Below are 18760 nucleotides of genomic sequence, written 5' to 3'. Positions count from 1 at the left end.
TCTCTCCAAAAACACTAGAAGTAAAATGGACAAGAAAAGGGATTTTAAGAAAGAAGATGATTCAGAGTTGAGTAGGCATAATAATTACTACTCATAGCACTAATGAGTCAATTCTATCATGCTATTGCATATTCATGATTCTACAAACACTACAGTAACCAAATATCTATTACAATGTAATATCTGACAATAAATCCAAGTATATATAAAATACTTATATAAGGTTAGATAATTGTTGTGATTACAGATACATTAATTAAAGGATCTAAAATGGTATGTCTTCTGTCTGATACTCTACTACTTTTATTAATATTCACAATCAAAATACCCCACTGCAATTATAGGTATACTTTATACTGTTGGTATGTGTATATATATATATATATAAATGTATATGTATATGTATACTCTATACACACACCAATATAGTATAAATGTACTGAAATCTTATTGTGTAGCTCTTTAACATAATTAAATGCAATCTAAGTATTGTCTGTGAGTTTATTAATGGTGCTAAGGAGCTAATTTATTAAATATAAATCTCTTTCATAATATATTTATTTATTAAACAAAGGTGAACATTTTAATGATAATCTATAATTAAAATATCATGGTCAAATGATACAGGAGAATCATTTTGGACTTTATATTAATGAAGTCCCTATCAGTTGGAAAAAATAACTCACATTGCAGATAATTTGCAAATTCCAATAAGCTATCTTTCTATGAGAGAAACTAAATTTTGAAAGGTGAGCCTAAGAGTTATTAAAGTAGAAAAACATGCTCTAACACTAAAGAAAACTGCAACTTAACTCACATAGTATATGAATATTATTGATTTTGCTTTTAATTTTAGTAACATTGATAACATTGCTTTAGAGTGGAACATGGATGCTTAATTGTGGCATATTTTTTTATTTATCACATCAAATTATTGAAGTGATTTTTTTCCTAATCTAACAAATAATATCAGACATTATCATTTCCCATATTACTTCATAATAGAACAGTCTGTATGGACCAAAGATTTCCTTGAGTTCATTTTGTAGTTTGTATTAAATGGGTGTAAAGCAGTTCTGGAAAGCCTTTAACACTACGAACATCAGGCCAAGTCCAGGATTTCACAGTTTGTGTTAACAAATGATCAGTTCATTGAACTACAAGACAAATTCATGAATCCCATGATCACGATACACTATAATTTATGTTCTCATGAAGCTTTCATAGAAGTTTGAGTAAAGAAACATGAGCATAAGAATAAGTGGGCTATAAAAGAAACAGTGGCTCAGAGAGAAGGGAGGTAAAAACTCTATTTTCCTCAGCTACTTCTTGGGTGACATTGACACAGCACAATAGGAGTGGCAGGGGGGTGAGGGAACAAATGGAGAATGAGAAGAAAGGCTAGCATCACTCCTGCTTCTTTCTGCCTGCTGCTACTACAAAAGAGCAGCCGCTCTCCAGCCTGAGACAGGGTGTGGATAATTTGAAAAGACACCACTATCGAGGAAGTCAACATCCACAGAAATGGGAAAATTAAAGTCCTAGCCCTTGCTTTGGGTAAACTTTGAGTGGAGTAGCTTTTGAAGTGAGAGCACCACTTTTAGAGTTTTTCTAACTTGGATATCTCTGCGAAAAGAACAAGTTAGGCCTCTGAGAGAGAAAGCTTTAGAGAACTTATTATTCAAGAACCTAGCATGAGAGCCTGTTCCATAAGTCATGATCAATAAATGATAGAAATTGTTGACCTAATTAGCAGTTCCCTTGTTAAGAGTGTTTACTTATAATTATTAGTATCATTGAAGTTTCCTGGTGGTAGAATTTAGGCTCAGAGATGTCCATTTCTTTTGAGCTCACAGATCAGTTTGCATGCTTCTGCCATATAAACATTATTCCTTCCTAAAATCACAAATGGCAGGGTCCCCCATTAATACAGTAGTCTACTATATTTTATCATTATGCTAAAATGACTTCTAACATTATCGGTACTAAAATTCTTTACCCTTAAAATAAGAAGCAGATTAAGGAAGGCTGTCATATTTTTCTTGCTTTGGAGTAAAGAAAGCTGTAAAAGTAAATAACCATAGAGTTACTAAAATATGTTAGGAGACAAGTCTTATTGGAAATCCTTTAATTTAGTCAATTTAGTTCCATTTTAATGAAGATTCACACCAGATTGAGGTTATGATATATGATTTTCTAGTTTTGATTTGTCTCTACTTAGTAACAATAAGGTAAAATCTAGCAATTCTTTTCAAGGAAAAAAAAAGTGACATTTTAAACATAAGGTAAAATTGATTGTTTTTTTTATTTTTTAATAAACGATTACAAATGTTTTACCTTGTTGAACATCAATTTTGGAGAGATTTGCTGGCATCAGAATTTACAAAGACTTTTAAATGAGTTGTTAGGAACAATGTCTCAAATATTTTTAAATAAACACTGGTTTTAAAGAGACTTGAAAGTATGCTTTAGCGTTATTCTTCACTACCAGTAAGTCCTAGGGAATATATGTACTACTAAATAATCTGAAAATTAAATAATCACCCCCAAATAAAAATCAAATCAATCATATTCGTTGCTCTTAATTAAAATAAGATAAATTGCTTTTCCATCCACAGGACATTTGAGAGAAAAATTACAAATATAAATACCACCCCCACCTCAAGTAAAATGGTCTGTTCACTGTGGGAGCTTTGGCTGCTGATATTTAACTGCTGACCCCAGAGGTTCCAGGAATCAGGTGATTCAGGCTGCAAGGCACATAATCCCTTCACACCAATAATTAAGGGCAACATACAGAGTAACTGGGCTCTGTCATGAAAACCAGATAATAAACACATGCACACGTGTTAAGCTGCACTACTTTACAGCTCATTCTGTGCAAACACAATAATTTACATTTCCATTTTACCAGCATGAGTTGCCCTAAGGATAGCAAAAAGTAAAAAGGCCCTGCCAGAAAGGGCAAGGGGACAGGATCTTAGGAGGTGAAACACATTTCTTTCCTTTTGAAGCAATATTATAGGATTTGTAACAAGGCTGGAGGGAATAGTTCATAGCTAGAGCTTTTTAAAGTAATACCAAATAAATGGTCTGAAATAAACCAGCTGTAGTATTAAGAGGCAGAAAGTTTATGAGATGCATATAAGTTACTTTATGCCTCTGCAGCTAGGATAAAATGCATTTCTTTTTTATTTGTCTATCACAAGAATATTACACATTTGAAACAAAATTAAAGTTTCAACAAACTCCTTGATAAAAGCCAACAGCAAAACTGACTGGGATGATACAGGAATCTGCTTGCAATTGGCACACAAAAATTTATCAAAACTCCAAATTCATAAGACTTATAATTCCTACAAAAAAAATCAAGTCAGTGTGGTCTTTCACTAAAGACAATATTGACATCAATTGTCCAACTGAAACTAAGAGCAACTTAATCCATGAGAATGTCATTGTTCTGACTAATTTATGTATGGAGATTATAACTTAAGTGTTTTCTGGGCCCATTGAAAAAAGGAAAACAAATATCCTATAACTTGTTCAGACTTCTTTTTAGACTTCTGAATCATTATCCTAAAAAACCTGGACTGATGTGATGTTGACATTAGAAAGGTAGTACTTTGGCTTTTTTGTGAATTATTTTATATTGACTCTATAATGAGAGGAACAAAACAATCCCACAATCTCGTACTGTTTCCATGTCATGTGAATTTACATTTTGGACGACATTCTTTTTTATATTTCAAAACATTAACGGGGTACAAGTGATTTTGTTAGACGGATGAATTGAATAATGCTGAAGTCAGGGTTTTTATGTGCCCATCACTAGAGTAGTGTACATTGTACCTCACAGGTAAATTTTTATCCCTCACCCCCAAGGTAATTATTCTAGCAATGAACTGCTTTTTTTCAAGGTACTGTATGCTCCCTGAATGTTTGAGTTATAACTAAAGCTACATTTTTTGATGACAATCCAATGACTGATGCAAAGTATCATGTTGATTTGAAAATAATTTTAGAAGGCAATGGTGAATACTAAAGAAATTAATGCTTACAACACTACATTGGTTACATTGAGATTATTTTAGAGCACATGAGCATGAGGTATAGTCTTGGTATTAATTTCCATGAGAACATTTTATTCCTTTTAAGGTCACTGATTAGTAATTGCCACCCTAAGCTGAGCTATCATTTGGAAAAGCAAAACACCCGGGATGATTTGTTTCACCAGGAATAAAGAAATTGTCTTTTTTTAGTTGTAAACACTTTGTTTCATAAAAGTGTACTTCTTTTAAAAAATATTTTACAAAGGCTAAATTAAAATGTGGGGGGAAAGTTCTGGCGTTACTACTAGTTGGATATCATGTAACTCCAATACAAACAGTTTATTCTAAAGTCTCTTTCTTGGTTGGTTGACAAAATGGAGTAAGGCACTTAGTGTAAACACAGGTTGTTTATATTTATTTGGCAGTTAGGAATGAGGAAAGTCTCCTATTTAGACTAGTAACAAGGAAATTGAAGATATGCTTTGCCTTTCAGCCAGGCAGAGCTAACTGTAGTTGATACTGCCCATCGTGTGCATTATTTGAATATAAACCACAGGTTACCCTTTACTTTAGCTTAAGTATGCTGAAATGAAGCCATGTAAAAATTACTTAATACAGAGCCATGCATTTCCTTCTTCTTCTACAATAAATTGGATATACTCAGTTTTTCCATAAAACTGCTTGTGAATTCTCTTTGTCAGGGGGAAGTTATCCAGTTATATATCAACAACTGCTAAAACTGAAATGGTAAAATGAAACAAAAAACGAGTTTAGAAACTTACAATGCCCATTCCCAAAGTGAAGTCTTTTTTCATCTGCACCATGTTTTGACTTGTTATAGCCACAGAACCTAGAGGTGAATCAGGGAGGAGAATATGTAAGGAGAATATATTAAAACAATTATCTATGCTCAGAGTGTGCAATGAACACAAAATAAAGCATTTTCTTCAAGCAATTAAATGCTTTGGTGAAAGTTTAATGACTTCATATTTTCTAAATCCTCTATAGAAAGCCTTTTTCTCTGGAGACCCTGGAAAGCTGCCTAATGAGGAGATATGTAGAGTTGCTTCCCTACTGTGCAGACCCCTCCAGTTCAGTTTTTATAATGGCCTTAGACTGTGTTTATAGTATTTTTTAACAACTACTGTTAGAAAGAATGAAGGGTAAAGTCACCATTGGTAATGATTAGTGCTGTGCAGTGTTACCAGAGTTCTGGGTGAGAAAGTGTCAAGGAAATCTGGGGTTATTTGAAGAGTGAGGAGATAATTGGGAAAAGAAAGTAAAAACTGGGAGTGGGGTCAAAAGCGAGAAGAGAAGTGGTGTGTGTTAGAGAGCGGGGACAGGAATTTAATGGAGAACAGAAATCAAAACTAAGGATGGAGAAAAAAAGAAAGGGAGGAGAAAAAGGACCTAGAATACAAGTGGTGGTATTTTTACTTCTCAAAACACTTTATTTACCACACTCTTCAAATTTTAACAGCAATCAAGGGCAGCAAACCAAGCAATTATGAAAGCAAATAGTAAAACAGACTGTGACCTCACCTCCCAATCAAAACATATATGACAACAGTGAGGAGAATAATCGCTACTGCTGCTGAAATGGCAATCATGACCACTTGGCTATTTTCACCAGAGATGGAGAAAGCTGTGAGGTTGAAGAGAAAAAATAATAAAAGAACAGACATTGTCACATCATGACTAACATCTCCATGAAAATATTGATAAATTAAGTCATATATATACTGTTTTTACCTGAAACCTGGTTTAATGTCTGATATAGTGTTGAAATAATTATTTACTAGTACAAATAAAAATAGACATTTTCCATAATATGGCATGAAATTTCAGTCTAGTTAATAAGATTAAATCCTCTGTTTCAATGGCATCAAACACCACTTGAATGCCGACTATGAAATATCTATAACTGGTTTTTTCTGTCCTCATTGGCAAAAGTCTAATTCAATGAACCCGAAGTTATCAGAGGAGCTTAAAGAACTGGTAAAGATTTCTAAGCTTGAAATTATTAAAGCTTTCTAATTAATCTTGTTTTGCCTTCAATATCTGTATTTGTTTAAAAAGTAGTATGATATTTGTCTATGGACCTCAACACATATAAACAATGAACTCTCCCAGTATTTCCTACCTTTGCAAATGGCCCCATCACTCATTCATTCAACAAGACAAGGGGTCAGCAAAAATGGCAGGAGCCAAATCTGACCTGCCACCAGTTTCAGTATAGCTCACAAGCTTGGAATGGTTTTATATTTTTTAACAATCATAAAAAGTCATAAGATTTTGTCATGTGGAAATTCTATGAAATTCAAACTGTGGTGTTCATAAATAAAGTTTTATTAAAACAGACACAACCATTCATTTGTGTATTATTTATGCCTGATTTTATGCTGCAATGAGCAAGTTGGGTAGACTGCATATACACACAGCCTAAAATATTCATTATCTGGCTGATTACAGAAAAAAGTTTACTGACTCTCCATCCAGACCAATGCTTCTCAAACTTTAATGCTCACACAAGCCACATGGGGATCTTTTTGAAAATACTGTTTCTGATTCAGGCAGGCTGGAGTGAACTGACACTGAACTATTCTTATGAGCTCTCAGGGGGTGCTGATGAGGCTGATTCCAGCCCACAGCCCTTTGAGGAGCAAGGAACTAGACCACAAAATTAAGTCCCCTTGTCCTCTCCCTCTGCTATTCATTCTACATCCATTTACTCACCAAATCCTCTTAAATATCCTAGTTTATGTATTGATGTCTCTTCTAGATTATCATTAGAAATTCCTAATTCTGTTCATATGCCTCATCTATCTTTTACCTCGCCACCAGATTATTCCTTCAGGGTCATGAACTTAACTGTGGAATTCCTATGCATAAAATCTTTACATGGCTCTTATCATTTTTGGGACAAAATGCAAATTCTGCAGCAGAATGTATAAAGTCATTTAGGATCTGTTCCCTGTCTTAAAGTTCTAGCCTCATCTGCTAAAACTCTCTAAGCTTCTTAAAGTCTATATTTTCTAAAATAGAGGCAGTTTTTGGAGCAGCCTCTTTTTTATGCTCATATTTGCTTATGTTGCTCTTGTGGTAAATGCTGATTGAACACGTGAACAAATTGTGACTCAAAAGAAGAGCATAGAGTTTAGCTATTGGAATGTTATCACCTTTCCAGAAACCAATATGGCATCTTCAACCTGATAAAATCTAAGTTTGGAAGATTTTTTTCTAAAACATGTGGTTTCAAGAGTAGTTAAATGATGAAAAATAAAACAAAAAACATGGCAGCAGATAGGCTGTTAGAAATTTCCCATTAGAAGCATCTGAACAAAAGAGCCCAGAGTGTGGCAGGATGGGCTCTCTTCCCATATATTAGAAGAGTGTGGCACTCTTCTAATATAAACTGTTGCAAGCACTTTATTCTTTACTACCAGCAAATTATTGTTTACACTACTATGGCAGTCACAGGAGTGCTTGCTATGACAAGTACAGTGAGCAGACACCTTCCAGCTGCTGCACGTTCAGGATTCACCTCAGCCTTCGAGCACAGGTCTTGTTGCCCCTCAGTGACTAAACACAGCAGGGGCAGGGGTCCTGGAGCCCAGCCTTTCCTATGCCATGCAGAACTCCGCAAATGGGCCATCTGCACTCTGGGACTCACTCTTGGCTTCGCCAAGACTCTCAGAGCTACCTTGTGATCTGAGGCTCCTCCTCCCCAATTCTTCTTTCCTTCTTTCTCTTCATTGATGACAGACCTACATCTCAGTCTCAGGCTCTGCTTGCAGACCTCAGCTCTGCTCCCTTTTACCTTTCACAGGTATTTCCCCTACAAAGCTCTTGCTATTGGAATTCCATCTTGGTATCTGCTTCCCAGAGGCTCTCACTGATACATCCTTATCCATTGACTATAGATAAGTGAATAGTTTGTAAAATAGCTAAACCCAATGTTTGAAAAATGTTCCATAGACATATAATGATAACACTAACTCACGCTTTTCATTTTTTATACTGCAATAATTTACAAAGAGCAGCAACTTTTGAATTCTATAGTAATTTTGATTAACCAACTTATACAATAAAGCTCAGTGAAATTCAGAGGGGAAACATGATAGGAGAAAGAGTAATTCTCTATTTCTTTTTCTGTCAAAGATAACATTAAACTAAGACTTCTCTAGTTTCTGCTAACTCTAAATATATATGATTCCCAGATACTATTATATCTAAAGTGCATAACCAAATCAGATTAATTTTATTGCTGAAATTAGCTAGTTAGCTAATATAAAGGAATAATTTTGATGTGTTATATAGTTGTTTAATAATTTAACATGGTATATTACTAAAAATTTGTATCTATTACATATCTTAGAAATGCAACTTCAATTTGTTTTCCCACAAGCAAACTGCTCTCCCTGTTTTTAGTCACTTCATATTTTACTCCATTTTACACATACTGCTGGTTTTCCCTCCCAAAAGTAGAGTGTTTAGGAGCTCATCCTCATGAGCCAGAATGCCTGGATTTGTACTCATTTGCTGTGTGACAAATTTGGTTGTCTGAGAATTAAATGAGTTAATGCAAGTAAAACACTTGCTTAATATTCAATGATCAATAAATGTTACATATTTTTATTATATCATTTCCCTAGTGAAAAACTTGCAAAATTATTGTTTCCTATAAAATTATATATGAATGTCTAATTTTATATATAAATTTCTTTAATAATGATTACATTCTACCTTTATCAGGCTTCCTTCATGTCCCTTAATAATAGGGTCTAAGAAATGAACATTGCTGCACACTCACTATTTAAAAACAACAGAAAGGAAGTATGAGGCATTCAGGAGTGCTAATGTAATTGTCCCTGGTGTTCACTTCTTGATAGTAATATCTACCAGAATCTTCTGACTCTAAAATTCAGCTTTGTTCCACAGATTTTTATTCTTAAAATCCTTTGTATGTTCAAATTATGAACTATTTATAAAAATACAATACACACAGTGAGTACCTACTATATGGAGTAATATTTTAAGCACTTTAAAAATAACTAATTTAATCAGCATAAGAACCTTATTATCTTATGCACATGATTTTCCCAAATTTCCAGATACTGTAACTGAGACTTGAAATGACTTGTTAGGTTCATCCTATTATAATAATGCCCCTATGCTCCAAAGTCCTTGCTCTTAAAGCCTACATTATACCTGGCTTTCTTGGGCACAAAGCACATACCCTGGATTAGTTTCTGTCCACTGATGGGTTTCTGGACAATTGGACTGTTTTCCCAAATAGGCTATATGACTGTTTGTACTTCTTGCATTGGTGCATTGGTGGAAGCTGCCTTCATTCTAGGAAAATCCTTTTACTCTCCTGTTCTCCATGCTTTTTGTGGGTCTTAGTTTAGCATCTTTTTTTTTTTTTTATATGCAATAGCAGTGCTGGATCAGGACTCCAAAACTTGAAGATTCTAGGTTCATTGTCCCTACTTACTAGATTAAAATTCAGAAAAAAATAAACTCTGTATTCTAGATCATGTATAAAAGGAAATAGAAGTATCTGAATACTGTACAAATAGAATCAACTGAAATATTTATGAAAATGCTTTATATACTGTCAAATAAATACATGGGATCTAGAATCAGACATATTATGTATCAATTATGTGACTTTGGAAAGCTTACTTAACATCTCTATTCCTCAGTTTCCTCGTCTGTAAAATGAGAGTGATAATAAATGTGAAACACTGACATATAAAAAGTAAGATATTTTAAAACACTTAGGAAAACATGTGTTTTATTGTGCCTCCATATCTTTCCTATAAACCAAGTTCAGAAAATGTTATCTAACTTCTAGCACAAAATGCACTGTGTTCTACTAAAACATATGCATTATATGCAAATTATAAATTAAAACTTTTCATGTATTTCAAAAAATTAAAACTAGAGGACAAAAGCAAACTGTTAAAGAAATTCAAACATGAATTTTCTTTCAATTTTTTTAAAAATGTCAAAATATAACAAACAAGACTCAAATTCTTAGTGTTTTTAGGAATATATCTTTTTGGTTTAAAAAAACAGGGTGAGAGTTGATTTTTGCCTTTTCCTCCTAAAACAGAAGACTTTTTTTCTCATCTATATTTAAAATCTGGAAGAATTCAATGGTGAAGCAGTTAAGAGTAAATTGTTTTTAAATAACCAAACTGTACAATTCACAGGTTTTTCTTTTTGTAAATGGAGAGGAAAAAGAGAAAAAGTTCATATTTTTCTTTCTATCCTCTTTTTCTCTCCTCCCTCTCATCAATGGAAATATTGCAGATAAAAAATTTACTTGGCAAAAATCATAAGACCCTGCAGTTTTCAAATGAGATATTTTTAAGATCTCAGACATTGAAGCCTTGTTAGTTTTTGCACAAATGTTACTATAGCAATCTCTGTGGTGAATATTGAATTATATTAGATCTTTGAAATGTATTGTTGTTTTTGCGAATTTACTTATTAGACATGGTTAATAGCTGATTAATACCATGCAAAATTAAATGGATGTTCCAATATATGCATCGACATAGGAAATGTTTATAGTGATCAGACTCTCCTGCCTCTTAATATAATGCCTGATTTCTACCACAGGATGTAATAAATATTTGCTTTTTCTACTTCTATGATTTGGAATCTCTCCTGGTAAATCAAATGTAGATTTTGCTGTTGATGTTTAATTAAAATATTAATTTAAGAATTTGAAAAAATAAATTTGTAATTATTTTAAAAGAAGAAACTTTGTACATTTAAAATTTGCAAAACGACTTAGAACTACTAATGTTAAGTTACAATTTTATTTTATTATTGGATCACCTAAAATTTATCAGTTACTTTAAATCATGTTTACTATAATTTCCATAGTATTTTATGTTTTGTTTCTAATATCCTCAGAGAGTGGTTTCTCCATGCTTATTTCCTCACATGAGGATTAAAAGCGATCTTTAAGGATAGATTTATGTATTTAAAGAAGGCAGCTGTCTTTTGAGTTGAATTGTCATGGTTCATCTGTGAGCAGATGATTTTTAAAAACATTAGAATCATAATATCTTGCAGAATTTACAGCTTCTTATTGTAAGCAGCATTCTTAACCATCTGACAAATAGTATGCCATAAAATACTCACTCCATTACATTAACTTAAACAGTTTTTATGTTTTTTGGACAATCTTGAACATTTCTATTAGGTATCAGACTTGGGCACAAAAATATTATCATACCAACAGCAATGTAATTTTATGTCAGGAACAAAATATTCAGAAAATAGGAAATATTGGTGTCAGGGAAAAAGGGCAAATTGTAACAGTCCTTGGCTTCCATTCAGTGAGTGCTGAGTACAGTCAGACTATTCCTGGGTGAATTGATCTAATTCTAAATGGTATGCATCTTGGTCACCCTTCTAGGCTATTTTACAACTGTGAATAGTTATAGAAAACTGATAGTAATGGATATGATTTTTCCCATTACAATTAAAATAACACTTATTTACTAAAGATACACCTGGTTTATGCCCTGTAGAAAAGAGAACCCTATTCATTATATTTATTGGACCCACTGGATATTAACCTGTTGGGACATATCAGCAAATTTATTTAGTATTCCTGATTGCCTAAACTCTCCCTCACACACAAATATATAGGTATATTTTGTGTATACATATCTATTCTTCAGATTTTCCTATGACCAGGTTTTAAACTCTTACTAGTCAGCTCATTATTAGTAAGTTAAATAAAATCTTTAGCTTCTGTTCATTTTATACTATAGAGATGATTTTACCTTTTTGAAAATTATATTTTAGCAGAGGACTTTTTAAATGTGAAGTAAATGCATTCCAAATAAAAGAAAGTTACTGAGAAAATGTTTGCCAATTTTAGCAAAATTTGGGGTCAAACGGCCATGCTATCCAAATTGCTTGTGAATGTGAATGAAGTGATAAAACACATTTTAGAAAATCCTTATTCTCCAAGTGATACACGATTGAATGAGTTAAGGATTAAAACAAAATTAAGATCCTCATGGATCAGCAAGTTTCTTTTTTGTAGTTCACTGAATCACACAATGAACCTGGAATATCTGAAATGACAGGCACTGGAAGTGTCTTACTATATTAAATAATGTTCCTCAAAAGCAATTTAAGGCTAATAGAAAACCAGAAGCACTTCAGGCATTTGAAAAAGAGAACACTAACACCAACGCAAACACTGTATATATACTGTATACAAACACAATGCTATACAAATGGCTAAATGTCCCAAGCAATATATTTTCAATGTTACCATATTTGGTTAAAACTTAGAGGGAGTGATACAAATGATTAGACACCTTTTGCAACTCCCCCTCCCCCAACAACCCCTCCACACTACATTGAAATAATACATACAGTCTGGGCTAGTTTCAAATTCAAACTTGCGGCTGTTGGTCCCATATCCAGCTGCTGTTCTGGCTCGGATTTGGAATACATATGTAGTGTCGGGCTTGAGGCTACTGATGGTAACATTTGTGCCTCTTGCCCTCAGAATGGTATAACTTGTCTCTTGTTCCTGCTTTGAGGTAAAAAAAATGCACGTTAAAATCAAATCTTAATAATGCTATCAAATGATAAACAGTAAACCACTCAAAGTTGATTCTTTCGGTGTTAATATTTAACAGAGCATGTGACAGATTTAAAAAGTCATGCCAATTATTTCATTCTCTGAATGCAATAGAGACATTTTTAAAAGATGAAAATATTTACAGAATTTCCTAATTTGGATATTATGATCTATGCCCTACATATAAAGTAGGAAAAGTTAGGCTTCATTCTTACTAATTAATAAATATGTGAGTGAAGATATGTTCTCTTCAAAGTCAAGGCTGAGCAAAAGTTTCAGTCTAATCCCAAGAATAAATTTATGGAGGAAAAAAAAAAGCCCTTTGAACTAAACCTAACAGGAATGCCCTACTGATTCTCAAAAATAAAATATTTCTATCTATCTTAAAATAGTAAAGATAAAAAAGTCAAGTTTTCATATGTAGCTCTACATTAATCATTTTTCAGCATAACTATATTTTTCCTGTATTTAATATAAGTCACTATGAGTTAGTAGAGATGAAAATCTTCATCTCAAACTGTAGAATATTTCCCAAAAAAGATTGCCTCTATGAGATTCACTTTGTACATTAGGAAATTCACACTGCACGTTAATAGTAAGAGTCTCTTTGTGTCAAGTCTGCTTATAAAATTTGAATTTACACAGAATTGTGTTTTTCCTCTAACATATATTAATATTTACTGAGCACCTGTCAGTAACCTAATTTCAAGCACTGGTAGAATGCCCCTGCACTTGGGGTGGGTCCCGGTGTGGTTAATATAGAACAGTGCATATCCTCAACCCAAACTAGATAGAATATTAGAAAACATGGCATACATTACAGATGCTTTTTAGTTAAAGATGGTGGTCATGTATCAGCTAGCATTTGAGTTACCATATGAAATAATGCAAAGAGTAGAATGTATTTATTTTACATAATAATTATTTCATTTGTTAAAAGAATTACTGATCACATACTCAGAACTAGGCCATGTTCATCATGAGTGAACAAACCAGTCAAGAAAGCTAAACCTTGTGAAGCTTAGATTCTAGTGAAATATTCAAAATATTGCCATGCAGTATACATGTATTTAGAAATAATTTTTAAATTTCTGTATATATGATGTAAAGTAGTATTTATATACATAAATATTCAAAATAATATTACATGTATATGTGCGATTAAAAATTCCTAGGGAATAATCAATAGAGTCAATCATTTTTTCCTGCACTGATTAATATTGCTTAAAAATAATGATGTCTATTGTGCTTTGTGGAGGAGGTTTGAAATAAGTCAGAAAATTTTTTATGTTTTTAAAAGATATGAATGTATAAAATTGTATTTTGTAATCAGCCTTACAGATCTAAAGGTCAGGTACTTTCCAAGTTCTGCCATCCAGTCTGAACTGAGGCACATCATTAATTTTATTTTGGTTTTGTTCATCATCTATAAACATGATTTCTTATATTTGCCCATTCTATCTTGTCATACTTCTAAAAGTAGAATATCATAATCACATGAGTATTTGACTTTACTCACATGACTTTTCAGTGGATGACTGAAAGCTAGGAGAAACCTTATTTATACCATGATTTTGGCACAATGAAGTTTACTAGGCCTTAATTTCTTTAAATAACTGATACACCTTTCCTGTTGGAGGGAACATGAAAGAAAATAGCATCACACTTGTGAAATACATTAACCTGAAGAAAGGAAATAAGTACATAATGAAAAAGAATGTGCGTATATTATAAATTTTTGTACAACTGATCATACCAATAATTCTTATACCTATAATGATCCATTCTAATGTTAAAGGAGGTATGTGATATAGGGGAAAACATACTAAACAAGGAATCATGGCAGCAAGGAATCAAAATAGAGACCTAATTTTGTTAGCAGTGAGGCTGTGGAAAGTTCATCTAAAGTCACTGTTTTCTTATTTTGAATCAGTTTTCTTATTTGTAAAAGAATCTGTTTTCCTACTTTCATAAGATTATCATACAACTCAAATAAATAATGTATGCAGAAATGTTCTCTAAATGTAATCTGCTATATCCATGCACACTTTGTATTTAATTCAGTTTAAAATACTTTGTAAACTGCAGCAGGTACATAAATACATTGTGTTCATATTAGTAGCTATAAAACCAACCGGCTCTAATTATAAGGTTTGAATATATAGGGTTTGCCTTCAAACCTTACCATGATTTATAACCAAAGAAAAATAAGTGTTATTTATAGTAATAGAATATCCTTGCCTAAATTCTATGTAGAAATAATGGTATACCTATTTTTTCTAATTGTATTACTAAACCACAATTTACTATGTGAGGCAAACTTACTCACTCACCCCTACTTTCTCAATTTCCTTCTACAGAGTCAAGAAAGCTTTTCATCATCAGTTCAATATTACAATGTTTTTGTTCCTAATGGAATATTTCTATCTGTCTTGGATGAAATTCATATGAGTGTGAAGGTCAGGAAATGATGCTTGAGTCAATGAATTAAGAAATAGTTCATCAACAGACTAAAGAATTACTATAAAATAATTGGTAGAGCATGGATCTTGGTGTGAAAGGGCATAAATGTCCTATCTATGGCTTAAGTTGGTAGTGGCATATTTGATGTTGCTTATTGCTGTAGAATAGAGGACGTTTGGCAAGATGCTCTCTAACCTCCCCCTTCTACCTATTTATCAAAGGGGCCACACAACCAGAGTTCTAGACAGAGCTCTACCACTTACTAGCAATGTCATTGATTTCTTTGCAAGAGCACTGCTCATAAGAAAATAGCCTCTTTCCCTACACAACCTAACCCTGTAACATTGTTTGCCCACCTTTTCATAGTATTTGACCTCATAGTCCAATATGATCCCATTAGGGTGTTCAGGTTCTTGCCAGGACAAAGAGATGCTGTTTCTGGATGTCCGATCCTTCTTAATCGTCATGACGGGTGATGGAGCTGCAAGGAGAGGATAGGAGGAGATGGTGGGAGGGAGCAATTTAAAGGATGGCAAATAAGAAGAGAGAGAAGGGAAAAGCAACTGGAGTCTATCATTGTTCTAATCTTTGGCAAGAAAGCACTATTTCCATTTCCAAGGCTCTTGAGTATTAATCTGGCCACATATGCAGGCTCAGCAGCTGGATTATAGCCCTGGTGCGTGCAGGCCTATGGAAAATGAACTGAGATTCTCTGCTGCTAGTGGACTAGTGGCAATTGAGCAGATGTTTTCAATCTGCTACTATAATGTAAGCAATGAAATATATTTGATAGATTAAAAAAAGAACAAAACATCAAGACTACCTATTTGTTCTAATGTTGCAAAGTTATTAATGCCAGATTCTTCAGCTCATTGATAACATTTTCATATGCAACTCTGTAAGAGGACTGGAATCCATTATGCACAAGAAGTCCCACAGTATCCATAGGTAATAATAATATTTAGTGTATTGTAAAATAGATATGATTTAGGACATAATACAGTTAGGTCTTGACTTCTGACAAAAACCTCTCATAATAAAAAAAAATCAAGAAAACAACAATCTTGTACTTTTAACTTTTTATTTCTTAAAAAAATTAATAAGAAGTACCAAAGAAATGACTGCTATGTGTGTTACAATTATCTAGATATATTTTGAAATAGCTCATTTGATGGTGACTCTATATTTGCTATGAATTATCAAAACTATGAAATATGAATTAAAAACCCTATCTGTTTGGATCAGGTATCACAGAGTCACATTCGTTTCTAACTGAAGCTTAAATATATTTTAAGTAATTTCCTACTTCAAATCCTTCCATTAAAAAGAAAAATACATACTATCCATCAAAGTACTTCTTGTTTAAAATCTCAATCTTGCTGCACTAGCCGATCAAAATGTCTCACTGGAGTTCAGTGGCCCCCTGCCTTAGTGGAATGCAGTAAAATAAATTGCAAACACAAACAAACCAGAACTCTGGAAGTTTTAGATACATTAACTGTTGAATTATTTTAATTGTTAAAGAACCTATTTTCTTACAGATTTTTCATAAATCAAGGACTATTTGAACCTTATATATTTGTTTTTTGGTTTTTTTGAGGTCTAATGGCACAACAGTTTTAATACAATCACCAATCTTCACAAAATAATTTTAATCCTTTGTGCCTGGGCTAGCAGCATCTTGCACTGTGACATTCCTATACATACATAAGCATTTTATCCAAGTACAAATGTTAAAAGCATAGTAACTTAAGCAATTGCCTATACAAAGGTAAATAGACACCATAGTTATTTTTCATCTTGAATCATTTTTGCTGCATAGTAAATTGCAATTACATGTCAGTATAATGTTACTAATCTATAGAATACACTTTGAACTGTGATGTATGGCAACTCCCTATGAGCGAGAGCTAACAGGTAAACCTGAATATTAAGTGATTTTTTTTTTTAGCTGCCACAGATGGGAAACAAAACAAAACAAAACAAATCCAGCATTCAGAGACCCTAGAAACAAAAATCTTTTAGTTTTTCTCAGCTATTTCCTATCATTTCCTTATTGGACCATTGTTGGATGGACAAAAAGGTAAATACTGAAGTGAAGCTATGTTTGTTATGGGATTATGGATTAAATCAGTTATTTAAAACAAAAATCTGCCAGGTAACTGCTCATTTACTTTACATCAAGTTGAGATCCCTATATATACATCTCAACTTTATAATTCAAAATTTCAGTTAAATACTTCTAATTCACTTGAATTACCATGGTAATAAGACACTTGTCAACCACTTAACTTTTAGAGCAGACTATTCATTTTGGGAGAATTTTGTGCTTCATCTGAGTTTAAAAGTAATGTCAGAAAAATGTTAAGCACATCCTTTTTAGAACCTTATATAATTGTATTCCCCACAAAAGCCAGCGGAAGTTCTATATTTGTTGATTCAATGTTTCTATGATTATCACGATGACTTTTGCATCCAACCTCTCATTTAAACTGTTCCTATCTATAAACACCTTTCATTTTCATTACTCACTTAAAATAGTGCTTTCATTAAGCTTGTCTTGTGCCACTTCAGTGAAAAGTGTAAACCAAAAGGTAGAATCCATTGCAAAAACTTTTTCAACCACCTGTTTCTATTATTTGTGAGATCCCATAGGAATTCTTTCCTAATTAAAGCATTATTATTCTATTGGCCTGGGAATGATGACTTAATCCTTTGCTAAGGAAAAATGGAGGTGTTGCTTTTCTAATGAAAAAGTAAATTTATTTTCTTTTTCACATTTGCTCTCATTAGCAACTAATATCCTTTCATGTATACTCTTCCTCTATTCAATATTACTCTGTTTTAGTTCCTAAATTGGCCTCACACTCTAGCCCCTGTGGTTTGCTGCTCTAAAGTTGGTTCCAAGCAAAAGATAAGTTATTTTTATTATATTTTGCTGAAGCTTTATGCAAATATTTAATGTTTTTTTACATATCACTGATATAAATTAACAACAGATATGTTGAATTTTTAAGAATTTTTTTTTACCTAATCTAATACTCAGAAAAATCAATTCATTATCCAGTCACTAATAAACAAATTGCAGCCCCAATGTCCTTGGAATCAAATTTTGCTTTCTGTACAAACAATGAAGAAATTCCACTAACTTTTCTCCTGAAGAAAGTCCATTAATAGAACAACTTTTAATGTGTGCTTAGAGGGCATTTCAAAGAAGCTTAATGTTGAAACACTTTCTTGTTAAATCCATGAAAGCCCCACATTTAATTTCATATCACCATGAAATTTGTTTTATTTTTCCTAACAGTTCAAATTCATTTTCAAAGAAGTTTTGAAAATAACCAGGTATAGCATCCCTCCTTTAAAAAAGAAGAGAGAGAAATTAATTTGTTTCAAAGAACAATTTTGATGAAGATTGTATTAACTTTTCAATGAAAGCTGTGCAGGCTGTTTTGGGGGTCTGTCCAAATTTTACTGCATCTGCACTGAGCAAGACTTTATAACTGTTGAATTTCTTCAAAGGTCTTTGAGCAAAGCTGTGGGGGCCCTGTTGGGCTGTAATAAATAGCCTTTTGTAATTCCACACTTACTTAAGTAGAGGCAATTGCTTGAAGCTTGT

General features: G+C 32.9%; 1 protein-coding gene across 1 annotated transcript in view; it reads right to left on the bottom strand.

Annotated features, from left to right (window-relative positions):
- EPHA3 (EPH receptor A3) overlaps positions 1-18760 on the bottom strand; it is a 340388-nt gene that overhangs the window by 58511 nt on the left and 263117 nt on the right. The window contains exons 6-9 of the mRNA XM_012750987.2: positions 15498-15622; positions 12468-12630; positions 5592-5694; positions 4832-4899 (exon numbers count right to left, since the gene is read on the bottom strand). Of these exons, the coding sequence (XP_012606441.2) occupies positions 4832-4899; positions 5592-5694; positions 12468-12630; positions 15498-15622 (459 nt within the window). The remainder of the gene's footprint in view (positions 1-4831; positions 4900-5591; positions 5695-12467; positions 12631-15497; positions 15623-18760) is intronic.

This window comes from Microcebus murinus, chromosome 1 (assembly GCF_040939455.1).
Source record: "Microcebus murinus isolate Inina chromosome 1, M.murinus_Inina_mat1.0, whole genome shotgun sequence".
NCBI classification, from domain to species: Eukaryota; Metazoa; Chordata; class Mammalia; order Primates; family Cheirogaleidae; genus Microcebus; species Microcebus murinus.
The sequence above is the reverse complement of the archived record's forward strand: the minus strand, read 5'-3'. Positions and strand labels throughout refer to the sequence as shown.